Raw genomic sequence first — 20,792 nt, forward strand, 5'->3', positions numbered from 1 at the left:
TCAAACACAGGCCAATACAGAGCTGCCTTTTAACTCTCATTAGTACAGCCAGACTAGGAAACTTAAAACTGGGTGCACAAAGACTTCCTGACCTCTTCTGTGGGCAGGTATGTTCCAAGCTTTGCTTATTAAGATTCTCTTCTTTCTCCCAAAGAGCTGAATATGTGCTAAAATGATTACATTTCTCCATTAATACTTGAAGTGTCCTGACTCAGCTATGGATTCAGTAAATGAAATACAATCTGACCCAAGTCAAGGAGGGTACCATATTTTTTTCTACATCCTTACCACATGAATGAAAAATAGAGCATATGACACTTCTAATAAGAATTTCATACTAAATTTTATATGCTTTTTTTTCTTAGTAGTGGTAACAGAAGACTGCAAGGAATCAATACATCACTATGTCACACCAATTGATTCAGAACTGCAGCAACTGCAACAACCACTTTTAATTCAGGACCGAACAGCATAATAGCTCTTCACCAAATAATGGTTCACATACATCTAACTGTAGTGTACATCCTTAAGAAAAGTAAATGAGTCACACAGCATAAAGGTTTTCAAAAGAGCAAAAAGTTTCACATGTTTCAGTTAAGTGAGGCAAGGGTGCATCTACACTGTAGAAAGAGAGCAGTGTGACATCACTTTAAGTAATGTAGCTCCATCCTATGGAATCCTGGAATTTGTAGTTTTTAGAAGGTTGTTAGCTTTCTCTGCCAAAGCATGCTGGTGCCTCACAAAACTACAAATCCCAGGATTCCACAGGATGAAACAATCACAAAGCAGTGTCAAACTGCATTATTTCTGCAGTGTGGCAGCAGCCCCAGTCACATACCACAGGCAAAATATCACAAAGCTATGATGTAAAGATGGATAAGAAACCACCTTTTCTAAGCTGAATAGCATTTCTAAGCAGTAAATATTCAAATTCCTGGAAGCATTTCTTTCAATTAAGTATGCCCCAATAATGTTTTGGAAAGTAATAGAAAAATGTAGTTGCCATCAAAAAATATATATGAAAAATTACTGTTACTTTCTGCAGACTAGAAACACTTCTGTTCTTCGAAGCCTAACAAAAATGCTATCTCAAGACAGCTTGACACTTAAATCCAATTGTTACTGTCTACTAGGGTAGAGCCATTGAATCAATGGAGTTTACATAAATATTGCACTACTACATTCTCATTGAGCCAGTAGGCCTAAACAAATGGGAATAACAACTACAGTAGATTTAGCTCAGAAAGTTCTATAACGAAATATTAATACCTTACCTTGTGCCTGCAGTGCCCCAAGGAAATTATTAAAAGCATTATAAGAACTTGTGGAGTTCTGAGACAACAGGAAAACAATTTTCTACTACATGAATTAGTTTCAGCAAGTCTCCAATCCCAAAAGAAATCAAGAAACCATGAGTCCTAAAAACCTGATGAAATACTTTCTTTAAGCTATCATTAGTGAGAACAAGCCAAGATTAGACTGTAGTTTCAGACTATGGTTTGTTCTGAGCCCATATTTTAACAAACCAGAGCCCCCAAGGCTGACTATCACATGGAACTGATATTATTTTAAAACTGAGAATGGAAGTTTCTGATTTACTTCTGTGGTGTCCAAAAAGAAGAGAATGAGAAAATAGAGATGTGCCTGAATCGCATTACAGCTCCTTCACATAAGGCAAAATCATTTTCCCGATTACATCTGAAACAGGCCAGCCTGCTCTTTTGTCTCCATTTCCAACTGATATCAAAAAGGTGTGACAAAAAGCCGGGCCCTTTAGCACATCCTGGCGACTTGCTAGGGTTGCCTGGGGGCGCTGTTTCCAGATGCCCCACAACCCTTGGACATCACCAGGACGTCATTGCTGCACAGCACCGTATACACGGCGCGCATAACAATGCTATCACTGCTGTGTGCCGTCCAGATGGGCACACGCAGCAGTGACGTGTTCGCACCGCTGCACGCTGTTTGCAGCGGCTCTAAAAGGAGCCGCTTCAGCGCTCCTTTGCTTTCCACGTAGCCACGCTGAACAATTTGGTTTCTTTCTGGCGGTCTTTACCCTGCCTAAATCCACAAATTTACACTCTAAACCTCTAGGTTTAATTCTGGTTTTATTCCAGGTTGAGTATCCGAATTGCTTGGGACCAGAAGTGTTTTGGATTTTCGAATACCTGTATCTTGGAGATGGGCCCCACTCTAAACTCAAAGTTTAATCATATACACACATAACCTGAAGGTAATTTTGTACAATATTTTGAAATAATTTTGTGCATGAAACAATGTTTGTATACACTGAACTATCAAAAGCAAAGGTGTCATTATCTTAAGTGCCCATGAATATTTTGGGGATTTTGAAATATTTCACATTTCAAATTTCCAGATAAGGGTGACAACCTATACTCCATTTCAAGAGGCCATCTAGTTCTCTCTCCATAACATTCTATTGTTTCCTTTTAAAAAAAGGGAGGGGCTTCCAAGATTAATGCCATTTACAATTTATCTGAATGCTCTCTTAAACCTCCTCTAAGTCATTAGCAAAATTATTGGGGGGAGTTGTGTGTAGACCAAAGACTGAGCACAGAGAAACCTTGCTAGTTTTATCTGTCCACTATAAGAGTTTTCCATTTAGCACAACCATTTGTTTTATAATCTCCTCTAAATATCATCATTTCATGTTTAACTGTGATTTTCCTGTACTTTTGTTTATTAAGTCATTAAACTCGAACATATTATATAAGATGGGTGTTGTTGGTCCAGAAAAACCTCTTGATATATTCAGTTTGAACATCCTTTGCTAAACCTCCTTTCAATCAATCTTTCCCCTACTACTGCAGCATCTTATCTGTCACTACAAGTGACAAAACTAACCCTCACAAACTTTCAGTGTATTTTTCAGATATGTAGTCTGAACTAACTTTATTTATTTGGAACTGAAATTGCAATTTCAATTTCTTCAAAAGACAGTAATTTAATTATCATTCCAAGAATATAGTATTCTAGCATTTCTCTAAGTATCTTGATTTGAATTTAGAATGAATGTGTAACCATCATATTTAAATAACCAGCTAAATGATGCCACAATGTTTTGAACAATCAATTCAAGCAGTAGCCTTGAGATAATGAAACAAAACCCTTCCAAATCAAGGATCAGCTGTACTCCTACTTCTCAAAGTTCAAATCACAAAATTCAGCCCTTTTAGTATGCAATTTAATCACTATTATTAGATGCCAAGCTTATTAGATCTCTACTTGGTATCAGTCTCAAGGTCAGGATATAGTTTAACAATCCATTCATTTGAAAGTTGATGAATCTGCTCTTTCAGAAGTTAACAGAGTCCAAATATCTTTACACAGAAATACAGAGGTATCAAATGATGAAAGGGAATGAGTTCCTTTTGGTGAGAATCATAGCTTCTTCTGAAATATTAATGAAGCCCCTTTATATGCCAGAGTCTAAAATGGATTTTGAATAATGCATTGGAAAGCAATGGCTCTTCAGCAGTCGATTTCTTTTCTCTTCACGTAGACACAGTTAACACATTTTAAAAATAGAAATGTTATCTAGGTTGGGGAGGGGGGAGATGAGAGTCCATGTTGATGGGAAACAGTCCAGCAGTCCCTCTTTATTTAAAGAAAGCAAGATGAGGACAGTTCTACAACTATATGGCATTAAATGTACAAAAAATAAAGACAGAGATGTGACCCTGCCTAGGAAAACTACATTCTGATATATGGGGATTTTGCTTAAGCTTTACCAAATTCAAAATCTCCCACTCAAAACTCAGTAACTCATTCACTATCTGAAAAAAAGATTTTCAAAATTAGTTGTACTTTTAAACACAAAAAGCTTGAGATTAACAACATTGTGAAGAATATGTTTTTTAAAAACAGTATTTTCTCTTCCCATTTGTAATGAAAAAGGAAGAGCCGCAAGAAAGAAAAAACTGGTTTAGAAGAAAAGCCAAGACAACAGGTCACATAGTTTAAGGTTTTAGATCAAAGTAGCCTCATTAAAGTAGAAGGTTTAGGTCTGCCAGTTTTGATATTATATAGAAGTGCCCGCTTTCTTTGCACTTATTGAACAGCCTTCAGAATCTAAGCATGAGACAGTAGTCCACATTACATACTAGTAAATAGCACAGTATGTGTTGGGCTTTCAATGTTTATGTAAACAGCAGTGTGACCTGCTTTCCCTATGACTGGCAAGTGAAGATGTTGCTATAATTGGCTTTGGAACAAGTCATCCAGAAGGCAATGTAAGTACTTCCAATAAGGGTTGGTTTTATGTGTCATCTTGATACATAATAATTTACAAATGCAATAAATTGTTACATATTAAGCCAATGCCTACAAACACAAACTGGACTTTGATTCTCAATCCTGTTAAATGACGCACAAATGGGAACAACATAGTCCCTTCCCAGAAGTCTTTACAACCAAAAGACTCCAATAATCAAAGATGCAAAGAAGCAATGTAAAACAGAAGTGGAACTAGATATATGCTTACCATAAATACCTGTTAAGTCGAGAAAATTTCATCAAAAAATCAATTCAATAAGCCTGGGTCAAATTATCAATGGGAAAAGAGGTGCCAGGGGGAGGGGGAGAGACTGCAGTTCAGATGTCCTAGTGAGTATCTGCTTCCTTCCTTGCAGAAAGCATTTAACTTTTAGGGTGTGAACCAAACGTAGATACACCCCATTTCACAGGCCTAGGAATCAACCTTGTCCCCATGATTTTGGACAGTAGAATGACAACAACAACAACAGCAACATTTATTTATAACACTCATTTTACCAAATAGTGGAACATCAGGCATATATAATCAAGAACAAAACAAAGAAACACCACACTATAATATACTAAACATAAAATCCTTACCACGCCACCCATCAGTACCCATCTGGGCAATCTTAGCCACACTCAGCAGCTTAATGCAGTGAATCAGAAAGGAAAGTCTTAAACCCTTTACGAAAATGGTTAAGATCCTTCTCCAACCAGAGGTACAATGGTTCCACAAATGCAAAGCCAGATTCTGAAAGGCTCACACAGCCTTGACAGAGTCATACACATTGGTGAAACTACCAATAATCCTTTGTCTTTAGATCTTAACTTCATCGATGGTACGTACCAGGCTAGCCAAGCTGCCAGGTCCTCAGGGAGGTTAAAGCGCAAGATCTTAAATACCAGGACTAAAAGCTTGTAATGAGCCCTGGCTGGAATTGGTAGCCTGTGAGGGCATCTATGAGGAGAAGAGACATGTGAGTATTTAGGGAGATTTAAAACCACCCAAATGGCACTGTTCTGGATTAAAATCAGAGGCATAAGGGAGCAGGAAGGCAAATCTGTCAGTAGGATATTACAGTACTCTAGATATGAAATAACCAAGCAGTGAGAGCAAGCAGATGGGCAGTCTCGATAGTACAAAGACCTACAGATCCTGTTTCCATCGTTACATGCCTTTGTAGTTGCCCCAGTAAAGGGTCTAGCTCCCAAGTAGCTGTTCATTACATTACATCCTTAAATCTTGAATGTTTGGACCCATCATACAGTAACAAAAATTAAAATCATCACTTTTAAAAAGTCATGCACCAAATGAACTCAGACTAGTCCAAGTAAACACGAGCTTTACTTAAGAAATGGTAATTAAATACAGTATCTAATCAGCATTCCTTGACACTGCCTAGAAAGCACTGTCACAACAAAAACTGTGGCCCCATTCCCACTGGGGGGAAAAGTGGCTTATTTCACTGCAATTCCGACTCTGATTCTGACTCAGATTCTGACTCGAATCTGACCCATCATTCCCATTAAGAATGGGTGCAAACAGACCCGGGTCTTTTTACCCCTGTTTTCGTTCCCATTGGTCTTTTCCCTGTGGTAATTTGAAGCGGGTTATTTTGCTCCCCGTTCCCATTGCCCTTCTGGAACCTCTTTTTTAAAAAAGCAGCTGTAAACCAAGCGCTTAACCACTTGACATCACAGCCGATCAGCTGCCTCTTCTGTGTCTCCCCATAGTTCCTCTGGGAAAGAGAGGAGAGGAGCCTCTCTTTGGCCCCAATCCCTTGGCATCCAGCCTCTTCTGTGTCTCCCCAGACTCCCTCTAGGAAAGAGAGAAGGAGCCTGTATTCATCCTAAACCCCTTGCATCTGAGGCTCTTCTGCGTCTCCCCAGACTCCCTGTAGGAAAGAGAGAAGAGGCACCTCTATTCCCCTCAAATCCTTTGGCGTCCAGGCTCTTCTGTGTCTCCCCAGACTCCCTTTGGGAAAGAGAGAAGAGGAACCTCTATTCCCCTCAAATCCCTTGGCGTCCAGGCTCTTTTGTGTCTCCCCAGACTCCCTTTGGGAAAGAAGAGGAGCCTCTAATCACCCCAAATCCCATTGCTTCCCCCATTGCTTCCTGGGCTGTCCGGGGGAAGAGAAGGTTAAGAGGTGATATGATAGCCCTGTTTAAATACTTGAAGGGATGCCATACTGAGGAGGGAGCTGACTTGTTTTCACTTGCTCCAGAGACTAGGACCCGGAGCAATGGATGCAAGCTACAAGAAAAGAGATTCCACCTCAACATTAGGAAGAAATTCTGACAGTAAGGGCTGTTCGACAGTGGAATAAACTCCTCAGAGTGTAATGGAGTCTCCTTCCTTGGAGGTCTTTAAACAGAGGCTAGATGGCCATCTGTCGGAGATGATTTGATTTGGATTCCTGCATGGCAGGGGGTTGGACTGGATGGCCCTTGCAGTCTCTTCCAACTCTATTATTCTATGATTCTATGATCAAGCAGGCATTCCGCAAAGCCATCTGGTGCTCAGGCACTCAGGCAGAGGCAAAATAATAATAATAATAATAATAATAATAATAATAATAATAATAATAATAGTTTAAAATGGTGTTCAATGGGTCTCCTCACACATCGGTCTATGAATGTGGAGCAGAGGGGAGGTTGCAGGGGGAGTAATGTGTTTACTGCGTTTGGAGCTCAATGTAGCACGATCGCCTTACCCTGCTTCCCAATCCACCAGGGGAAAGGCTATGGTGCTGCATTGGTGCTGGCAATGCAGAAAGAGAACAAAGAGGGTGACACCCCCCAGCCAGCCCCTTGAGCGCTGTTCCTCCCATCCCCAGGTTCCCGAATCAGACACCCTTTCGTTCCCATTCATTTGCTCCAAATCAGACTCCGGAGGCACAGGAAAATTCGCTAAAAAGCCACTAGTTTTTTAAACTGGTTTATTGACCTAAAATTCGGATTTTTCAGGATAATTCGATTCAGATTCGAATTCCAATGGGAACGATATCGGAGCAATGCGGGTCGAATGTGCACTCAAATGAAAATGAGGCACCCATGATTTGCATCCTGATCCGCGTTATAGGCCAGTAGGAATGGGGCCTGTGAAAATCTCAGGTGTTTGGTACACAGAGGTTTGATGCCATGGCCTGAAAATTCAACTTTCTTACTGTGGCTGCTTAATAACCAGGGTTGGTCTCAATAAGAGTTATAATCACCGGTGAGGAAAAATCCATGTCATCTTCATTTTTAGTAGAAATCCATTATTGTTTGAGATAACTGTAATACATATTCAAAGATGTAGGTTTCTTTAGAAAGTAGGTACATACTAACCAATTATTCAGAACTGTTTTTTAATTAATTTTTCATTTCATCAAAAATGGAATCACTTGCATTTATATGCAGACTCCTCCTCCTTGTTCAGATCTACTCCAGCTCCTCAAATTCTCTGTTCATTTACTTGCAAAGTGCTATCCTTGCACTTAGCAAGTCAGAGAGGGGGATGTTTAACTCTCTCCTCCCTTACTATGGTCCTCAGAAAAATCCTTCCTCTGAACTTGATCTTTGCACTGGGAGGAAATCTCACTGGTTGCTATTTGCATTTTTAAAAACCTGCACATTAAATGCAAAGGCACATTTAACGTCACATCTAGTTTAGCTATAAGACTCCAACTGTTATTTAAATTATATGGAAAAATCTGATCCATATTTTTTTATGCTGGATTCGCATTTCCCCTTCCAAGTCTTTCCATTTATTATAGTTTTTAAAGATTATTTTGTGGTATTGGAAGAAGGAGTTGGCTGGTCTGCGCCATGCAATGTGTGTCATAAATACTACTGTGATTAAAGGATGAAGCAAACAGGATGAAAAGCAGCAGATTCAGCATTTTTTAACCAAAGGGAATATAATTTTAACATTATTCAGCTTAATATAAACCAGTATCATTTTATTGGATAACAATATGTTGAGAATCAGAGTTTAAGAATGCATTTAAGTGTTTCTCAGTAATAGCTCAAAGCAGTAATATTACAAATATAAATTGTTCTTGATATCATGGAAACATAAAATGATCATAAGATAAAATGTATCCCTACCTTTTCTTTTAAATTGTCATTTCAAAATAATAATACAATGGTACCAAATACAAGCAAAAAGTATTTTTGGTCCAATCCATTCTAGATTTTCCCCCCTAGTTACCGAAGTGAACAGCTCATTTAGGGGGCATGCATGTTGCCAACAAAATGAAATACACTCACAATTTCTTCCTTGGCATTCATGTATTTTGCAAAGCTGATTAATGACAGCCTTTTTGCTTTCCAGCATTGTCATAACAACAGTGATATCAGTATAAAAAAGCTGTGCACTATTATTACTCATAAAAGCATAAAACTGTAGAGTTGGAAGTCACCCCAGATCATATGGTCAAACTACCTAGCCATGCAGGAACCCACAGAGAAAGCATTCTTGACAGATGGCTATTTTTTTATTTTAAATTTTGATATCCCATCCCGTATCATAGGATCACAGGAAGGTGTACAGATAAAATTAATTCGGAACAATTTAGAACTACGTAACTTTTAAATGTTGAGGAATAATTTTAAAAGGTCCCCAGAGAATGTGGAGAGCCCACTGTATTTAAAGCAAACTGGAAACTGAAGTTTTATTATGCTTTTTTTTTTTTAAATCTTAGTTCTATATTGGCAATGAAGATTGCCTATAAATTACAGACAGTTCAAATTAAAGTGTTAGATAAACATCAAATGCCCATTGACACAAGAGGAGAAAGAAGAGATGAAAACCAAGCCCAATACAACTACATTATACCGTTACCAGTGAACTGCTGCTCTAAAATCAGAATGTCTGAAGGAAGATAAGAATATAGTTTTTTGTAGGGTTTTTGGGATAAGTGCCCGTGTTCTGGAAGAGTTTATTCCTGACATTTTGCCAGCATCTGTGGCTGGCACCTTCAGAGAAGATAAGAATGTTTGAATGCTCAGCCTCGTAGATTTTACACATCATCTCTCTTGAAATTTGCAACACTTCTGTGAATCCTTCCCTACAATTTATGGAAGCTTTGTACAAATATAATTTTGACCACAGGCCACACTGAACCCTGAGTGCTGAAAAGCAATCTGGGGCATTAGCCACATGGCTACAAAACAGCTGAATAGGACACAAGACTGCTGTACTTAAAACAAAGACAGTAAAGAAGTCATGTTGAATATGTTACAGATAGACTTTGTAGGAAGAAACAGATGGGAGGATTAATGTTTTTTCAGACAATGCTTCAAGTGAATAATGTGCAGCTGCAAATAAAAATACTTACAGGCAAAGAGCAAGACATTTGTTCATCTGTAGTTCCAATTAGATTTGAAATTCCTCTTCCAAGATAAATAATGTAATGGTTATTGCAAAATAATTTTTTAAAAACCTTTTAATTAGTAATGATAGAGATTCATTTGGTAAACAAACGAGGCGAAGAGTTAATCCTCAGCCTATCCAAACAATTTTACCTATTGTAATAGCCGGGGAACAGTTCTTATACAGTAATATTATGAGGAAACCCAAGCATGTGTGACTGTATTGCTTTATTACTATCCAATATAACAGAAAAACAACCAAACAACCTTGATTTTGTGTAATTTGCTTATTTTTTATGTTGAAGGAAGCTCAACTATTACTTTAGTCGTTTTTGCACAAATTCAATGAAGAAATTGAAGGTAAGGGTCTGCTTCATTAAACGAGTAAACTATACAAATTATATAAAGCTAAAATTCATGCTAATATGTGCAAAGGTATGAATCTGAATGAAAAATGAAGCAAACACACAGATTTTATTTGCATTTTTGACAGACATTTGTTTTGCAAAATTATCATTCTAGTGAAATACAGGAAGCAGACAAAAGTGCAGTGGACCCTTCTCATACACAAGGGTTCAGTTCCCCTCACCCACACCCACGGATGGGAAAAATGTGGATACTCAAGTCTCATATTATCTCATGGGTGGGCAGTGAGGAAAGCTGACAGGAAGAAAATCAACTCATTTGAAATGTGGTGCTAGAGAAGTATCACATAGACTATCAAAATGACCAGTAAATGGGTCCTAGAACAAATCAAGCTTAAACTCTCCCTTGAAGCCAAAATGACCCAATTAAGGATATCATATTTTGTCCACAATATGAGAAAACATGACTCATTATTAAGATAGTAATGCTTGGTAAAGTAGGCAGCAATAGGAAAAGAAAAAGAACTCATTACAGCTGGATAGACTCAATCAAGAAAGCCACAGCCCCAAGTCTGCAGGACCTGAGCCGGGTTGTGGATCTCAGGATGTCTTGGAAGTCTCACATTCATAGAGTTGCCATTAAGTTGAAGCTGACTTGATGGCAGTTAACAACTGCAAAGGATTCCCCTGACTGCAGTGGGAATTCCAATCCCCCTTCTTCCAAAGGCAGAAATCTAGAGTCAGGGACGTAGCTAGGATTTTAGAAAAGGGGGGGGGGTCCAGACTAACTGCCACCATTATAATGGGGCTTGGGTGCGGCGGCACAGCAGCACACACCATTCATTTTTCTAATGGAAGGGAGGGGTCCGGACCCCAAGAACCCCCCCCCCTTGTTTACGTCCCTGCTAGAGTTCTCCTTAATGGGGCCAAACTACTCAATCACAGCATGTCATTTCTGCTTCACTACATTTTGGCTCATTGAAAATATTTATTTTGAAGGGGAACATTTAGAAGACAAAGGGTAAGACATTCCCACCATTCCTGAAAGACCATTCATCTCTATTTCCTGCCAAATAATTTTGGAAGTCAAATCACAGTTCGCAGAACTGCACCCAAAATCTCCATGAATTGGGTTATTTTTGGGGGATTATTTGGATTCACCAGGAAATGTGTATGTGAGCAGGAAGAACAAGTGCAGCATGGTGAGATCAATGGCCAGTCTGTCTTTTCTCCAGGCGGGAAGGCTGGGGGGACATTTGAGATGGGAAGGCTTTCATAGAATTACTTAGTTTGTAATTATTTTGAAATGCCACTGAAGTCAACATAATCCAGCTTTCCTGAAGACCTCCATTATTCAAGCAGGTTGAGGTGTCTCAAGAAAATGACATCAGGAAGCAGGTATTCAGCCTTTTCAGTTCATCTCTCAATGTCTTTTACTGTTCCTGTGCTGTTCTTAGCACCTTTCTGCTGCGAAAACAGAAAGGGCAGCACATGTACAATGAAATGAGAAACAAACCTTACAGAGGAACGCTTAAGAATGCATACATTTAGAAAAAATTAAAGACCTTACTTCATAATTATCAGCAGCAGTCACGAAAGAAATGTCAAAAGTAGAACAACTATTATTGCCTCTAAAGATTTATTTGGCTCAAATGGTCTGTTAGTTACTGTGCAGAACAGAAATGTCACACCTCCTGTCACAGTGTCAAGAGGGAAAAGCAGCATCTATCCATCTACTTCAGCTAGAGGAGTCATGTGAATTCATTTCTCAAGCCTGCACACACTTAGCCTTTCAAGGGTTATCTTTTCATATTGTTCAACTTGTTCACCCATATTTCTAAGTATATGTCATAGTGCAAAGCAACTGTATCTTTAGAATCCAAAACTGCTGCTAGTGTGCTGCTGTTGCTCAAGGTTGAGAGCATATTGATCTGGAGCTGAAAAGATGATCAATACTGCAATAAGAAAATCTGGTCATGCATGCCTAATTTCCTCTTCTGCTATCCTTTTAATCATGTTAGTGGATTTCAAGTGTACACAATCCCTCTTGCTGCATTAAAAAGTATTTGAGATTAGAGTGGGATACCATAACCATACTTTACATTTCAAACATTCATTTTAGATATGTCAGTAATAGTAACAAGAAAAACTATACTGAAATGGAATGAAACCCATGGTTCAGGCACATTGTCTGAATTCAAATATCAAATTATTTATACAATTTTCTTTTTAGTATTTTCTTTCCACAGCCTGATATCATCAAATAATGCTCAGTGTTGGAATCATACCTGAGATCTCTTGTTATACGGTAGGATATACTGTAACCTACCATTTTATTTTCAGCTGATTTTCAGTTAATGGAAATCGTAACTCGTAATGCTACTTGGACATCCTGGGGCAGAACCCCTATGTTCTGTATGGTATTGAGCTCATTTGGGTGCCAAAAAAACCCCCACCCAAAAATTACCCACAAATCAGGAGGGATGAGTGTACAAGCAAATCAGAAATCCCTTGTGGTAGGTTTCCTTATCACACATGTACTAAAATGTCCTTGACCTCTAAAATATTAGCACACAGCATGTACAATATGGTATATGCTGAAATAAAAATTCAAGCAATCGCGATTTACATGCAAGTGCTATGAGATCAGAGCTCATAGGCTGCACTTTATTCCTCTAGGCTATAGTCTACACTGTCTATAACTGTAGAACTCTCTCTCTTCACTAACACATGAAACCTTGAACCAGAAGGTAACCTCGCTGACCCTTCTCGCTTGGGCTAGCTTTCAACAGACTTGTTGAAATGTCCCATTACTACATTCATTTATACCACGGTTTTTCAAAAGACATCTTAAGAAGCAGCATCAGCAACAAATTGTGGGAAACAGTTCCTGGAAACAAAGAGGAGAGAAAACTGGGAATCAAGTAGCTCATCACACACCACTGCCCACCCTCAAAAATACTTTTTGAATTCAAAAACAGAACATCAAGAATATTCTTCACAATCTTACTGACAGGTTCTAGCTATAATCACTTATCTGTTCGACTGTCTTGCCTCCATCTATCTATCATTGTTCCCCTGTTTTCAAAAGTAGGTTCTCACTACATTAGAGGAAGCATAGCCACATTTCTTGCATATCCATTTTGTCTTCTGAAATAATCCAACTCAATCACTGCCCCCCCCCCAAAAAAAAGCAGAATTAAAGCTCTTATTTTAATAGCCATGAGATTGATCCCATCCATCTAGTGGCAACATTGGCAAAATGTTAAGAGGAACACTGAGAGAAAAATGCTTGTTCCATGTAGTATATCACTGCAGCTATTGCACTTTCTTTTATTACACATGTTTTTATGGAGATGATGTATATATAACCCAGAAAAAAACTCCATCAAGATTTCTCTTTGAAGAGTGGCAAAGAATAGTGTCAAAAGGTCCAAAAAGAATCTATTTTAAGAAGGAAAGCACAGCCCTGCTAGCTGATCTTCTCAAAACAATCTGCTGACAGCATAAAAGCAGAGCGGCGTTAGTGAGCAATAAACCAAAGCTGTCCAATGAAAGAAAATATGTTTTGAGGGGTTAAGTGTTGATTCCAATAACCAAGTTAAACATGCACCACAGGAATGATGAATGATATCAATAATTCAAAGCCAGCACTATTAGAAGAACAGAGTAAATTTTCTATTCTAAGACATAGTTTATACCTTTGTGGATAGAACTGGGTCAGCAATTCCATTGAAAGTAGTGTAATAAAATGATCACAGCTAATTTTCTAATCTAAACATTCTTTTAAGGATGTTTGCTTTTCAGTTCTATGTACAGAGAGCGAGCGAGAGAGAGAGAAAATGAGTGTGTGTGTCTCACTGTTCTCAGATTCCTAACAGAAGGGCTTCATGCTTGTAACTAAGATCAATTTAGAAAACAAAACTAACATATTGTTCAGGTTGCAATAGTGAAACATATACAAATAAACAGAAACTTTATACTGCTCAGCCTTTGTTAAGATCAAAGAGAATCTATCCCTAGAAGGGCAGACACTAGATTAAGAAACCTGGTTGCACTGTTCTTTCTGTGTTCCTGTATGTGTATGCATTCAATGAATGAGCTGTGGTAATAAAACCATTACAGGGTGATTTTCAGTGAACATGCATGTACAGTGGACCCTTGTCATACGATGGGGTTTAGTTCCAAGATCCTCCGTGGCTAACAAAATCCTTGGATGCTCCAGTCTCATTAAATATAATGACATGGCAAAATGGTGTTCCTTATAAAAAATGGAAAATCAAGGTTTGATATTTGAAATTTATACTTTTTTTGAACATTTTCAAAGCATGGACGCTTGAATCTGTGTATAAAAATCCATGTATAAGAAGGGCTGACTGTATATGCTATGCATTACACCAGGATATCTGATCTGAGCTGCAAGTATTTTGTGTTGTTGTTGTTAAACACAACACTGTTACTGCTGCTAATTTGATTAGTGAGTAATAAAGGATCATCTCTCATCATCATTTTCTCAATCTAAATGGTTCCCCTTTAAGTTGCATGGTGGGGGGGGGGGAGAGAAGCATGATAGAGGCACCTGCATTTTCTCCAACAGGGTAAACAGCAATTGCGGAAGGGTCAGGTATATTGGAAGAATTGCAATGAAAAAGAACATTCTCCTACCCACTGCAATATCAAAACAGGACTTCCTCCCCCATACACCCACATTTAATTGTTATTACTGTTTAAATACCAAGAAAAGTCAATCACAGATCACCTAGCACTATGCAGTTTAGTTCAGACATATTACTGACTGCATCTAAAGCACTATCAGGGAGCCCTGGTGGTGCAGCGATTACATAGCTGTATTGCAGTCACAAGGTTGTGAGTTCGATCCCAGGCAGGGCTTCAAGGTCCTCTCAGCCTTCCAGCTTCCATAGGTCACTAAAATGAGTACCCAGCTTGTTGGGGGCAATTAGCTTACACATTGTAAACCACTTAGAGAATGCTTAGTTCACTGATAAGTGCCATAGAAATGTACTTGCTGTTGCTATTGCCATATTCTCACAAACCAGCTGTGAATAGAAGCCACTTTCCAATAGCAAGTATTGACACTGCAACAGCAAAGTGTCACAATGGCAGAACCACTCTGGTAGGCAAAATCATATCTTGCCTTTTCAGTTGAAGAACAACTGGTTAGGAAAGACCACTAGATTTGCCTAACTCACAAGTATTCTGGTGATCATGTACATTAACATAGTGGTCTCTATTCTTACAACAGGGAAACAAACACCTTCCAGACATCGTTAATACTGAGTATCAAAAAGGCCTCAAGAAGTTTTCCCATTTGCTCTAAAGACTCTCCCCCTCGTGTTTCCCTTATGCTTCACTGCACTGAACCTACATGACTGACAGTACAATCTTTACCACTACTTGATAAAGCAAATGTCAGAGGAACTGTGGAAGAACAACAGATGGCTGTACAAGTTAAACTGCTTCCAATGAATAGCATAAGTACAGCAATGTAAAAACATGAGCATTTTTAAAATTATTCTATTTTATTAGGAATTGCCATTTTAAAAAACACTTAAAGCAAGTGTTTAAATACCTAACCATTTGTTATGGGTGTGTGTCATGCTGCTTTCCTGTGAACCCTACTTCTCACCAGAAATGATTTAAAATTACTCCTGTAAATCAGTGGTAATTACAGGGGGTTTCCCATATGTACCAGCCATTTCATGTGCATCCATCTGTCAAACAGTACCAGTGAGACACAGAGAAGCTGTAGCTACATCACACCTGTCCATACCATCCATACCAAAGTAGTTATAATTCAAGAGCAAATTTTGGGTCTAAAAACCAAGCACAGAGCATTGTGAACTGTCTTGACTCAGTTTTCTGATCCATCTTCGTCCCTCTTAACTCCAGAGATTTAAAACTGTTTTGTAATTTACATTTCTGTGAAGGAGACAGCATTTATAATATCACATATGAAATGCAGAGCAGGGGCTAATTTTGAGTCAGTTATCATCCTGATAAAAAAATTTCATGAAAGGGCTGGTTTGCACAGGCATTTCATCCCCCCCCCCCCCCCCCCAATTATCGAAGGATTACTATTCATGGAAGGAACTGGTTAGATGGATTTTCAGGTGCCAATCCTCTCTTTAGGCAACAAACAAGATTCTTTCATCACCCACAGTAAGTTTATACTTGCAAGGATAACACTATTTCCTAACAATATCGAACAAAGGAACACTATCAGATGTCTGGGGGTTGATGGCTTTCAAATTGTGGCAAACAGTGCCTAGACCCCAACTACTATACCTCAGCCATACCCAAGACGAACCATTGCAATCATAAGAAAAGGATGGTTGTGTCTTGCTTCCCATGCAAGTCCAGAAGCACTTGAGTCCAGAAGCAAGACAAACACGAGTTAAGGGAGCAATGAGAAGAACATGACATCTAATGACATCTAATTCCATGCATTTTTACTCAGAAGTTGCCCCAAATGAATTCAATGAGGTATACACCCAAGTAAAAATGCTAAGAAAGTAGACTCTGGCTGCATCCATACTGCAGAAATAATCCAGTTTGACACCACTTTAACTGCCATGGCTCAATGCTAGGGAATTCTGGGAACTATAGTTTGGTGAGAGATTGAGCCTTCCCTGTCAGAGAGCTGTTGTGCCACAGCGAACTACACATCCCAGGATTCCATATGATGGAGCTACGGCAGTTAAAGCAGTGTCAAACTGGATTATTTCTGCAGTGTAGATGCAGTCCTAAAAAATTAAGAATTTTAAAAATGAAGCAAACAAAGGAGCTTTATAAAAGCAATGTATGTGCACTGGCAGCTCTCTTCCAGGTTAAATGATACTGCTGTACTAGAAAAATTGCTGTATTTGCTAGACAGAGTTTAAGAGGAAAACTATTTTACATCATGTTGCTGCATTTCACATAACAGTGCTAGTAAAATGATAATGCTCAATAAGCTTTCCCCACCCCACCTCTACATGAAAAAGCTAGCATGTTTCTTTATATTGTAAGGCTGATGTGCAGATTAAGGCCTTTAAGAAACACAGTGGAACCATTTTACTGTTCTGTGATTCTATACCACCGAAGGATCTTTAATCAGCCGATCACTGTCATGATATGATATCTTGCTTATGTCTGTAATCGGATGAACAGATTTCTTAGTTTGCTAAGAAAATTTCAGTACCGAGAGGCTGTTTGAAAATCAGAGCTCATGTTCCCCAAATGCTTTTTAATGTATCTAGGTCACAAACCATAATAATATCATAATTGCAATATTGCAGTAGCAAAATGCAATGGAATATGCCTTTCCCCTCACCACAGAGAAAATCCATACAAAGCCTGACATCATCTTGAAGTGGCGGCAGCAGTAGTGGTGGGGAAATTGAAGATTACCAACGCTCCAAATAATAAAATGGACACCATATTTACAAAAATTGCCCAGCAAACGCAGTATTTGGTTTGGAAATTCAGTGATCAGACATCCACATGAAATCAGTACTCAGTAATGCGAAAGAGCTACAGTCAAATACTCAAACCAACTGAAGCAAAGCGAGGGTGTGTGATACATTTAGCTGATGTCTTGATTCGAAACGCATTGACATGCCAACAAGCCCTGCTGGTTCAGTGGAAGCAGAGGGCACTGAATCCTTAACCTCCCCTGCTTTGAATGCATCTTGTGTTTCAGCTGAACTGTATTGTATTATGAATCCGAGTGTCTCTTTTTATTATTGTGATCTGCACTCAATGAAAAGGTGTATTTCGGTGGTATCTTCCTGAGAGTTAGAAGCAACGTTTCGACAGTAAAACGCAAGTCAGAGAGCAAATGTGACACTTCCAAGCACCATGTTTCACTAAGCAGAGCTTGCTCTCTAAGAGCATATGACATTCATTCTCTGCTTGGCATAACCTTCTCATGCCAGCAACTGCATCGACAGCAGCTACGGTGAACGAACAGCACAGCAATAAAAGTCGCTCTCACTCAATGCAAATGGCGTTTATCCAAATATAATCCGGGGAGTGGGCAGTGCTTGGGTGGTTAGAAGCGCAGCCTGCAGCTAGCACAAAGCAGAAGCCATGGAGACTGAACAAGCTTCTATGGGAAGGTCTGTATACACTCATGTGTATTTTAACATACTGCTTTTAATTTCTTTTTATTCTTACATTGTCCATCCACCAGAGAGCTGCCTGCCTCACTTCTCAGCAGAAATGATGAACAAGAGAAGGCAGAAATCATATAAAAAAGGGCTCTATGGCTTAAGGTATAGGGTTGTGCGTTGTTCATGCACGATGCACCAAACAGGACAGATCTCATTCTTGGTCCAGTCTTTACATCTGGCCTCATCTATCTCAAAGGAAGGATGCAATGTAACATTTTATTTGGCCACCATTTTAGGTGGTCCAGATACCCTCAAAGGCATCTTGCCTAGATGGGTAGATAATATTCGGTGAGCATAAAAAGAGAGAGCCATGTGAGACACAGAAAATCCTTCTGGAAAATCCACAATGGGGTACTTTCACAGACATGACTCCTCACTGCAAAGCCATGGCAGTGCCAACCAGCCCCTCTGATAATAAGAGAACAAACTGGTAATGAAGTGTTACTGGAACGCTTTCAGTGGCGCAGCTATTGCCAGACCCCAAGAATCCATCCACACTGCAGAAATAATCCAGTTTGACACTGCTTTAAGTGCCATGGCTCAGTGTTATACAACCAACTACAATTCCCAGAATTCCATAACATTGAGCCATGGCACTTAAAGCGGTGTCAAACCAGATTATATTTGCAGTGTGGATGCTACCTAAAAAAAGAGTTTGGGGGATGGAGGAATATATTCAATCGCAGAAAAAAAAATTGTGGGAGTGCATGATGCCTATCCAAAAAGCCAGCAACTTTTGTTCCTCTTTAAAGGGCTATATTTAAAAGGGAAGGCAGCAGGTTTGCAAATCCAGTCCTGAGAACCTTCCCTCCGCCCTTCTGCAGCCGGTCAATGATAAGCCAGGAGGAGCAGGAGCCCAGAATGGGAGAGTCCTGCTGCAACAGCCCCACAAGCAAAGGGGGGGGGAGAAAGCAGAGGTCCTCCTCGCCCTGGAGGACCAGGCACCGCAAAATGGAGGACCTTCCAGGAATAAAAAGGAGGAGATGACCAAATCAAAGCTCAAAGGACTCATGCTTAAAATGGAGGACCCATTTAGATCCATGCTCAAAATGGAGGACCTTTTGGAAGCCTCCTGGGGGGAAAGTAATGGGATGGAGGATAGGTCCTGGAAAAGGAGGACATGCCTGGTCCCCCTACAAGCTAAAAAGCCAGGCAACCTTTTGCGCAGCCAACCTCCAGGATCCTCTTTTGCGATTTTCCTCCAGGAGCCGGGGAATGAATGACTCCCTCTTTTACACACACACACAAATGCACAAATGCACAACACAACCCCCTCCTCGACAGGTTCCAGCCCCAGCCCCCCTTTTGTTGCCCGGAGTGATGGCTCTGGAGACAGGGTCCACTCACCCAGAAAACGAAGGAGTAGATGATGAGGAGGGTTTTGAGACACGTTATCACGGGTTTGGTCTCCATCCTCCTCGATGCCATAATACTGAGATCCCCGGCTGGTGGCTCTGGGCAGAGGAGGAGGAGGGAGGGAGGGAGAAGGAGGGAAGGAGGAGCAGGGCAGCAGGAGGAGAGCAGCAGCAGCAGAAGGAGGAGGAGGGGGCTGCCAGCCTCCACCCAGCGATGCCTTCGCCTGCGCCTTCTTCGCCTCTTGCTGCTCCCACCGCCGCCGGCAGGGCTTCGGCCCAGGCTCCCGCAGCGCCTCCTCCCGCAACCACAACCACAGCCCCCCCGCCATTGTGCAGTCACAGCAGGGCTCCTGCGCCCTGGCCAACAGCAGCAGCAGCAGCAGAACGCAGGGCCAGGAAGGAAGGGAAGAAGGATGGAGGGAAGGAAGGAAGGAAACAAGGAGGAAAGGAAAGGAAGGGAGGAAGATGAGGGGAAAGAAAGAAGGGAGGGAGGAGGAGGAAGGGTGGAAGGAAGGAAAGGACCGGAGGGAGGAAGGAAGGAAAGGTAGGAAGGAAGGAGGGGGGTGGAAGGAAAACTAGCCCTGTGCCCAGCCTTGTTCGTGGGAAGGGGGGCAGGTTTTGGGGGCGGCCCCCCCCCCCCCCCGACGTCTTCCTTTTCCAGGACAAGTTCTACATCTCATTACCTTCCCCTTCATGCCAACATTCCCTCCATTTTGAGTATAGCTAAGAAGCATGGGTTTATATTTCTATAAGTGTTTTGAGCTCTCCCTTTTCCTGGAAGGGCCTGCCTTCAAGGAACCCTCGACCTCCCCCTTTCCCAGGGCTTGCCCTCCATTCCCACCTTCTCTCCAGGAGGAATGCCAGAAGGTCCTCCATTTTGAGCATGAGTCTCTATTAACAGGAGTGTTTTTAGTTTTTATTTGGTCACCCATTTTTCCTGAAGGTCTTACACTCAGGGTGACCTGACCTTTTCCAGTTTTTGTCCACTTTTACCAGGGACAAAATGTAGGACAAATTCAAGACCAAACTGTAGGGCAACTGCAGGACAAACCTCAGCTCAAAATGTAGGACATTTAAGGTCCACCATTTTTCTTCAATGTCCTACATTTTGGGCTGAGTTTTGTCCTGCAGTTGTCCTACAGTTTGGTCTTGAATTTGTTCCACATTTTGTCCCTGGTAAAAGTGGACAATTATGGCAACCCAGGTCAGCATGGCCAAGAAGCATGGATTGACATGAGGGCTTTTAGCCATTCATTTTG

At 40.4% G+C, this 20,792-nt stretch overlaps 1 protein-coding gene across 1 annotated transcript in view; it reads right to left on the reverse strand.

The window, feature by feature from the left end:
• The window catches only part of TSPAN7 (tetraspanin 7), a 123,779-nt gene extending 103,962 nt beyond the window's left edge, over window positions 1–19,817 (reverse strand). The window contains 1 exon segment of the mRNA XM_042460869.1: window positions 19,526–19,817. Within this exon segment, the coding sequence (XP_042316803.1) occupies window positions 19,526–19,606 (81 nt within the window). The 5' untranslated portion in view covers window positions 19,607–19,817.
• Between the last annotated feature and the right edge of the window lie 975 nt (window positions 19,818–20,792).

This window comes from Sceloporus undulatus, chromosome 3 (genome assembly GCF_019175285.1).
Source record: "Sceloporus undulatus isolate JIND9_A2432 ecotype Alabama chromosome 3, SceUnd_v1.1, whole genome shotgun sequence".
Lineage (NCBI taxonomy): Eukaryota > Metazoa > Chordata > Lepidosauria > Squamata > Phrynosomatidae > Sceloporus > Sceloporus undulatus.